This window comes from Arachis ipaensis, chromosome B3, assembly GCF_059453495.1.
Source record: "Arachis ipaensis isolate K30076 ecotype BB chromosome B3, ASM5945349v1, whole genome shotgun sequence".
Classification (NCBI taxonomy): domain Eukaryota; kingdom Viridiplantae; phylum Streptophyta; class Magnoliopsida; order Fabales; family Fabaceae; genus Arachis; species Arachis ipaensis.
The window spans coordinates 31,272,918-31,281,864 of NC_142438.1; the positions used below are offsets into that span (position 1 = coordinate 31,272,918).

The following is an 8,947-nucleotide window of genomic DNA, read 5'->3' on the forward strand; positions in this document are numbered from 1 at the left end:
GTCTTCTCTCTAACTCTGTTTCTACGTGCGGCCTGGACCCACACAGAACGTGGTCGACATCAGTCAAAACCGCGGCTTATAGCTCAAGCCAGCTGGGTTTTTGTTCCTTTGACGTAGATTTATTTATTTTTAAAAAAATGAAAGCTCAAGCCAGCTTGGCCTCACTACTACCTAATAAAATTTCTTGCATCTTAAAGTAAATAGCGTCCTTCATCATCTCTCCTTGCTTTTGTAGGAACTGTCCGTTACCGTTTCCACTTACCTGTCCGGTTCAATCAGAATCACAGTCGAAGATTTTGTGATAGTGGAATTGGAACGCTTATTGCCTTAACTCCAAACATAACATTTCTCCGTCATAGTCTCACTCACAGACTCATCACATTCTGCTCTCTCTGGTCCCTCCCATTGTTGCTAGCAAGGTTCGCCTTGCTGCTGTCTCAGCCTCACCGTTTTATTGTGTTTGCTGTTCTGGGCTCCAGATCTGCTTTGTTCTGATTGTCGCTACCCTGCTGCTCCGTTCTATTAGTTTTTCACGAAATCACCGTTGCTCCGTTCTATTAGTTTCTCACGAAATCACCACTGGCCATCGGCCTCTTTGCTTGGTTCGCTCACGTCTTACCATCTTAGTACTAGCAGGTATTGTTCTTGTAGAGTACTATTTTTACCCATAAAAAAATAAAAATATTAAACAAATTTATACATAAATAAATAAATAAAATTAATTTTGTATTGGTCCAAAGACAATAAAAAAAAGTTATATTCTTAAATTTTAGAATATTAATAAATTTACACATTGAATAAAATTAATATTTGAGTACTTTTATAGGATAAAAATTATTTTTTATAAATATAAAATTAATTTGATTTCTTTATGGTTAAATTTATAGGTGTTTTAAAGTCTAAGAGAAGTTAGTTTTTTTTTTCTTATTTCCTTTCTATGGAAGATTGGACTTGAATCTTGAGTTACTCTCTTGTAAGTTTTTTACTTTTATTCGTGAATTCTTGTCTTCTTGATCACTTTTTTTTAGTTTTGATTTGTTAATATTAGAGCAAAAAGAATGGAAACTGTTCTATTTTTCTTAAAGTGGAATGATATTTGTATTATGTTTGTGTAATTTTATTTGTATATAGATAAAGTTTTTATTTTTTATTTAGTTGTTTTTATCTATTAAATTTGTAAAACAATAATAAACAAAAATTACTTAAAATAATAAATCATTTATCTTTTAAATAAAGAGTTTTGAATTTAAATTTTACAAATAATAAAAAATATTTGTGTTAATATATGTGACAAAAAGTATTTTAGAAAAAAAAATTATATATCAAATTTTTATCAATCTTTATAGTATACAAAGTGAAACAAATTTAACTATTCTCATTTCTAATAATTGCATTAATCACTTTCCCTTGTAATAAAGTAGGAAAACATTGTTAAAAATCCTATAGTTAAATGAAAAACATTTTCCTCTAAAAAAGCTTCAAACTTTAATGTTAGAATAAATGGAAAAACAGAGAATTAGATTCTGGAAAAGAAAAATATCCTAATGTTCTACATAAAAATGTGATGTACATAATAAATGATTATTTTAATATACATTTTTTTTTCTCCACAATAAAGTTTTTCCTTTTAAATCCAAAAAAAAAAAATTGGTCAAGTTAAACACTCTCCCTATATTGAGTTACACTTTAATGGTATAAATAAATAAATAAATATAAATATAAATATATGAACAGAAAAGGTGTATACGCTTGCCAACTTCACACAGGTTCTGCTTCTGGGTTAAAGAGCTCATTCATTACTCTCTCTCTCTCTCTCTCTCTCTCTCTCTCTCTTAATCTGCATAGATTGCCGGAATGTGGAGCTCAAGTTCTATGCAGCAACCGTTGCTTCTCCAACTTCTTGTTGTTCAGTCGCTTCTTGTAGCTGTGGTTTTAGCTCAGAGATCCACCACACCCGCTTGGAACACACTCACTGGTTTGTCTAACTTCCTTCTTTTAACTTACTAACGATCTGTGTTTTTATTTCTTCTGTTCTACACTCTCTATACTTTATTTGTTCTTTGGTTTTTGCGTGGAAACAAAGTTGGTGAAGCTACTTAATAGTGATGCTAATGTTAATTACTTAGTTTGAAGGGAAGTTGAAAATGAGTATGACACTTTGATTTGATGTCTCGTTGACTAGGATCCCCCGAAAACCATATCTGAAGGAAAAAATAACAAAAGTTTAATTTTGCCTTGTATATCTGAATCATCTTCCTAATATGATTATCATCTTAATATCCATTCAATACAAGATTTAGCATTTTTTATGAAATAGTTGTGGGTTAAAGTAATGTAACAGTTAATTGGAATGTTTGCATGTTCTGATCACAGAGTGAGTAATAGTGAAGTTCTTCACATAACCTCTAAGTTTATCCGTTGTTTTATTTCTTTTTTGAAAAGAAAAAATAAATATTCTCCTTTGAGCCACTCATGTTAATATTTTTCCATTTACCTAAATGATCTCATGGTAATCAAAGTCCATTTGAGAGTCTAAATTTGGGAATTCCTACATATAGTTGAGAGTTTGGTAACCTTGAATGCAGATGTTGCTTTCTATGATGCTTGGTGTATTGAAATTATTCATAATTACTTATTGTGATTTTCTTTTTGCAGGAAATCGTCCGTTGGTCGTAGCGCGAGGTGGTTTTTCAGGGCTATTTCCTGATTCCACAAGCCCTGCCTACCAGGTTGCATTATCAACCAGTGTATCTGATGTCCTACTGTGGTGTGATGTGCAATTAACAAAAGATGGATTCGGCCTTTGCCTTGCAGATGTCAAGATTGATAATGATACTGACATTGCAAACTTTTACCCAAACAAGAGTACTACTTACTCAGTAAATGGTGTCCGCTCCACTGGCTACTTTTCCGTGGATTATACATCAGATCAGCTAGCCAATGTCTCTGGTAAGTTAAAAACTTACCAATGCAGCATTTTTGTTGTATGTGTTCTCTTATGCTGATCTTGCTGCACTTTCAGTCTGTATAGTGTTTAAAGTTTTTCTTTATATTGTTGCTGACAATCTCTTGTTACTTGGCAGTGGTTCAGGCAATATATTCTCGAACTAATCTGTATTATGGCTTGCCAATTCTAACTGTTGACGATATAGCTGCTTTATCAAAACCACAACCAAGCATATGGATGAATATTCAGGTAATTGGAAGAAATATTCAATTCTATCACAGGTTGCCTTTTTCTTTTCCCCTTGATCTAAGTGTTGTTTTCTCTGTTATTTTTCAGCATGATGCATTCTTTTCGCAACACAAGTTGAGTATGAGAAGCTTTGTACTTGCAGCTTCTAAAAGGGTAGTTATCAGTTATATCTCGTCACCGGAGGTTGGCTTTTTGAGAAGTATAACATCACGGCTCCCGAAAGTAACGAAGTTGGTATTCAGGTTCATGGGACAGGATGTTGTAGAACCATCAACTAATCAAACTTATGGTTCACTCTTAAAGAATCTTACATTTATCAAGACATTTGCTTCTGGAATTCTTGTTCCCAAGGGATACATATGGCCCGTAGATTCAGGCCTTTATCTGCAGCCTCATACCTCATTGGTCTCAGATGCGCATAAAGCAGGGCTGGAAGTTTTTGCATCTGATTTTGCAAATGACAATCTAATTAGCTATAATTACAGTTATGATCCTCTTGCTGAGTACCTCCAATTCATCGACAATGGTGACTTTTCTGTTGATGGTGTGCTATCTGACTTCCCCATAACACCATCTGAAGCTGTTGGTAAGTTATTTATTTATTTATGATAGGAACCACCAAGAAATATCCTCGAACCTCTTTCTTTTGTAAACTTTTAATTCCATTAAGAGCTCTGTCTCTAACAATTTATTTCTCCATTATCCGGTCTCGCGAATCCATTTTGATTTTTTTAAAGCCAGTTATTGTTGAATTCCATGATTAATTAGGAAAATAAGAGAGTTAAGTATTCAGCAAAATGAAAGAAAGAACATGTTACTCTTATATGACGTGTCTTACATGAGAGGAATACTCACATCTATTTATAACAATATAAAACCCTAATATACTACTACTAGTAAGGAAATAATGATATATATATATATATATATATATATATATATATATATATATATATATATATATATGCTAATCCTTGGAGATCATATTTGATAGATATGATATGATTCTATCCTGATTTCTAACGGTTATAGTGTGAATTTACATACCAAACGATGCATGATCCTGGAATTTGGTGATTAATCTTTCTCAAACTTGCCAACAAGTTATAGCTCAAATGACATAGTCTCCCCATACTCACCTAGAGGTCGCGGGTTCGAGTCTTCCTATCTTTAGAAAAAAAAAATCTTTCCCAAACTTAGCGTTTCTGTTAGCAAGTTTACTTTACATATAATGAGAATATGGGATTCTTGCACCTTTGATGAGGGTTCCAGTGCCACTAAGGTAGTTGTAATCAATCCTTGATGAAAGAAAGGGCAACGCCGCACAGGTCTCATTTATTCTTATTTTGGCCTTGGGGGATTCATGTCCTACTGTTGATGTTAGCATGCACATAAAGTTACTGAGATCTGTTAGATAATAACCTATAGCATACATATAGTTACTTAAAAATCTTTTAGTGAGTGACCTATCAGCTCAAGGCATTATTGATTTCACATCTTAAACTACAGTTTAGAATATGCTTCCTTCTCTAGGTAGGTCTGTGATCCTGATAAATAATATAATTGTCTACTGTTAAGTTACTATAATTGTAGATCTCATCACATTTTCTAAACAAAAGTTTGCACTCAGTTTTTTGTTGTGGCCTTTACATCCTTAAACCTATGAAAATGACTGCGTGTATACATTTATTTCCCTCTACTACTAAGTTCTAACTAAAGAATTCGTTTGTCTCCAATGCTACACTTGCAGATTGCTTTGCACACCTTGGAACCAATGCCACAAAAAAAGGTACAGCACTGCCCTGTTCTGATTTTTGGAACATGTACTGTGACCGTTCGTTAGTAATTTCCTTATTGTTTCATTGTATAATGCTGTTCTGGTGTTACTCGTGTTTCAGTTAACACTTTGGTTATATCAAAATATGGAGCAAGTGGAGATTATCCTGCTTGTACCGACTTAGCTTATACAAAAGCCATATCAGATGGTGTGGATATTCTCGACTGTCCAGTTCAATTGTCTAAAGATGGAGTACCATTTTGCTTGAGTTCCATTGATCTTATAGAGACTACGAATGCTGCTCAGTCAACCTTCAGCACACTTGCCACAACTATCCCAGAGATTAAGTCTGGCAATGGCATATTTACATTCAGCTTGACTTGGGATAACATAAAAAGCCTGACCCGTAAGTCAACGGAAGCTTTTATAATTTTCAGTTAGTTGTATGGTCTATCATTTTTCGTTATCTCCTTATATGCATTATTGTAATCCTGTCTTGTCCAAGCATAAGTGTTTTGTGGCTTACAACCTCTCTTTATTGGATAATCAACATTTCACTAATCATTATCATGACAACTTTATTCCTCTTGTATCTTCTGCTGTCTTGTAAATTGTTGCCTGTAGTTTTTGTCCTTTATTTTTTAATTCCTGAAGAAATGAAATAAATGCAAAGTTTTTTGCTTTCTCTTTTTCCCTTGCAGCCTCAATATTGAACCCCTATACCAATTATTCATTGAAAAGAAATCCAAAGAATAGGAATGCTGGGGAATTTGTAACATTATCGGATTTCCTATCCTTGGCAAAAAACCGGACTTCTCTGTCAGGTGTCATGATCATTGTTGAGGTGTGTTATTCAATGCTCGCAATTCCTGTATAGGATTCATTTATTAGCTGTAATTTGAACATATTATCTTGATAAAAATAAGGGTAAGTTTTTGTGTGAAAATGTGAAATGGTTTGGGTTGACTTAAGTTACTATCTAATAGTCCATTTGAGATGTGTCGTGTGTATTATATATAGTGAGATAATACAATTATTACACCTTTACATTATTAATATGTTATGATCAATTTCACACAATCTAACATTAATACTAAATTGTTCGATTCACTTTCAAAATCAAGGTAACAATTGTTTTAAATGTATAACAAGTCAGTACTATTTAATTCCATTTTTCTTGATATCTAGTTTTTTTTTTCTCAATAAAAAAAATTGGCTCAAATGATGATCATGAATTCATGATAGATAACTCAATAGTTGGATCAATGATAAAAAAATATTGAGAAAGTGTAAGTGCAGGTGTGCCAAGTCTTGCATTGTTAATCAATTCCTCCCTGTATATTTTTTGGGAAATTCCTCTATTGAAAGTTTGAAAAAAAGAGATTGCGTATGCTTACTGCCCAAAATCATATTCCTGCAAATTTTCAATCAAAAAAAAATTATTTTTGGTTTCTTTCCTTTCATTTTCCCCTATCAATTAACATTTTAGTTTCTTTCCTCTCATCAGAATGCAGCATATCTGGCAAAGAAGCAGGGGCTAGGTGTTATTGATTCAGTCATGAATGCTTTGAGCAAAGCAGGTTATGATAAACCGGGACCACAGAAAGTTATGATTCGATCCACTAGTAGCTCTGTACTACTGAAGTTCAAGGAGAAGACCAATTATGAGCTTGTCTATGAGGTTGATGAGACTATCAGCAATGCAGATAATGCCGCCATTGCGGATATAAAACGCTTTGCAAGTTCTGTGGTTATCAACAAGGATTCTGTATTTTCTCAGGATGTTCTCTTCTTGACAGGCACTACAAAGACTGTGTCAAAACTAAAATCTTCTAACCTCTCGGTTTTCGTGGAAACATTCAGCAATGAGTTTCCTTCTCAGGCATGGGATTTCTTCTCAGATGCAACTGAGGAGATCAACTCATATGTTACAGGAGCAGAAATTGATGGTGTCATCACAGACTTCCCAAAAACTGCAAATAGATACAGAAGTAAGTGATAGCGAATTCTTTTATAACATGGCTGCATTTCACCTCTGATTGCTAAATATTATGCACAAATACTTCAATTTTGATCATGTATTCTTATATCTATCAAATATTGTTGCCTTGGGTTTTTCTTATTTTGTGTCTAACTTTACACCAAAAGATAAAATTCTTTGTTCTATCTATTATTTGAGACAATGTCATATTAATAATAGACTAAATCCCCATAGTAGTTTCTGATATTCACGCCTTGCACCAATTTAGTCCCTAAGGTTTCAATTGTGCTATTATCGTCGAGATTGATCCTCGAGCGCCATAGTAGTCTGCAGTGACTCAGCAAATAGAGTGATGAGTTGGTACTCCAATGCCACGCAAGACACAGGTGAAACGAGGTTTGCTTTTGTCCCCCAATTAAGGCAAAAAGGAAGAAGTGTTTGTACAATCAAAGCCTTGTGCAAACCGTTTTAGATGCCATCATATACCAAAACGATGTCATTTCTGCTTTAGTTGGACACGAAAAGTAAACGTTGTTGTTTCGCCCGTGTCCCGCATGGCATTGGAGTTCATCACTCCGTTTCCGGTCGCTGCCGGAAAGGAATCGAGGGACCACTATGGTGCCCGGAAATCTATCTAGGGACGGTAATAGTTCAATTGGAATCTCAAGGACCAAATCAGTGCAAGGAGTGAATCTCCACTTTGGGGGTTTAGTCTCTAGAATAATTACTAAAATGTTTCTAGAATTGTATATATAGGTATTCAGTATCATATTTGAATACATCTTTTATACTTAATAGATATTGCGGTATTCATATTTAACATTTTTCATGAAAAGTATTTACATATCTTGTGGTCGGTAGTCGCATTCTTACTGGTTCAGTTCACCAATATAGCTACTCTCCATTCTCCTGCAGGGAACAAGTGCTTAAATTTGGGTAACAAGACACCTCCTTACATGGCACCTGCTCAACCAGGTGCTCTTTTTCAAGCCATTCCGCCCGGCGCAGCACCACCGGCTCCTGCACCGCTTCCACCTTTAACAGTCTCTGAAGTGATAGAGCCACCACTTCCCGCAGTTTCCAAAATATCCCCATCTCCGGCTCCTGCCGGAACCAAGACAGGAGGTCAGGGGAATGCACAGTCCAGGGTCACCATCTGCGCCGCCTTGTTTAGTTTCCCCGTGCTACTAGCTTCCCTTCTTTTGATTTGAGTGCATCATCTCCGTTCTATCGTCCAAAGAAAAGTGAACCATAAAAGAAAAAAATGAAACAAAACAGTTCAACATTTTCCTCGTCTCTTCTTCGATTAGGTGGCGTGAAGCTTTTGCTTCAGACTGCATGAATCCAGATTTTTTTTTTCTTTGGCACATACAAATTCATTTTCCTATATGTTGTAAAAGTTATTTTATGTTCATTCTTCATTCCTACTCCCCAAATAGCTTCGTGGTATCTATGAATACAAAATCCTGAATGGTACATATCTAAGAATTCATTTTGCATTATGTTGTTTTGTATCTTTGGTTATAACTTATATAAGGTATATTTAATTTAATAATTATATAAAGCTTGATATCATGATGAATGAAAGTTATCCAAAAGCATATGAATAGATCATTTCTTTCATTATATTCCTTTATAACTATGTTTCTTCGAATGTTTAATGGGTAAAAGATACCATATTATGACAATATGACTTATTAAAAGAGAGGTTAGTATTATGGATTATGGACGTGAGAAATTAAATAGGTTTAACTCAACATTAGCAGGTATAACTCAACACCAAATATTAATTCAAAAAGCTGGTTGTTTTAGACTTTTAAAGATTATTAAACCTTCATTTTTTTCCTCCAAAAGTAGACAATATTCATTCCATCAATTAAAATGAATACAATGTTGTAGTTTTTGTCCATGCTTGGACAACAAAACAAAAGAAAGGCGTTTTTTATCATATTTTTAGTGCTTGTTTTGCTATTAATTTGATAAAAAAAAATTA

General features: G+C 34.1%; 1 protein-coding gene across 1 annotated transcript; it reads left to right on the forward strand.

The window, feature by feature from the left end:
* Positions 1–157: 157 nt before the first annotated feature.
* LOC107630047 (glycerophosphodiester phosphodiesterase GDPDL3) lies at positions 158–8,577 on the forward strand. The gene is made up of 10 exons (XM_016333067.3): positions 158–636; positions 1,846–1,975; positions 2,656–2,949; positions 3,084–3,196; positions 3,284–3,782; positions 4,947–4,985; positions 5,095–5,379; positions 5,675–5,817; positions 6,481–6,964; positions 7,870–8,577. The coding sequence occupies exons 2-10, from the start codon at positions 1,855–1,857 to the stop codon at positions 8,163–8,165; spliced, it is 2,274 nt and encodes a 757-aa protein (XP_016188553.1). The 5' UTR covers positions 158–636; positions 1,846–1,854; the 3' UTR covers positions 8,166–8,577.
* The last annotated feature ends 370 nt before the right edge of the window (positions 8,578–8,947 follow it).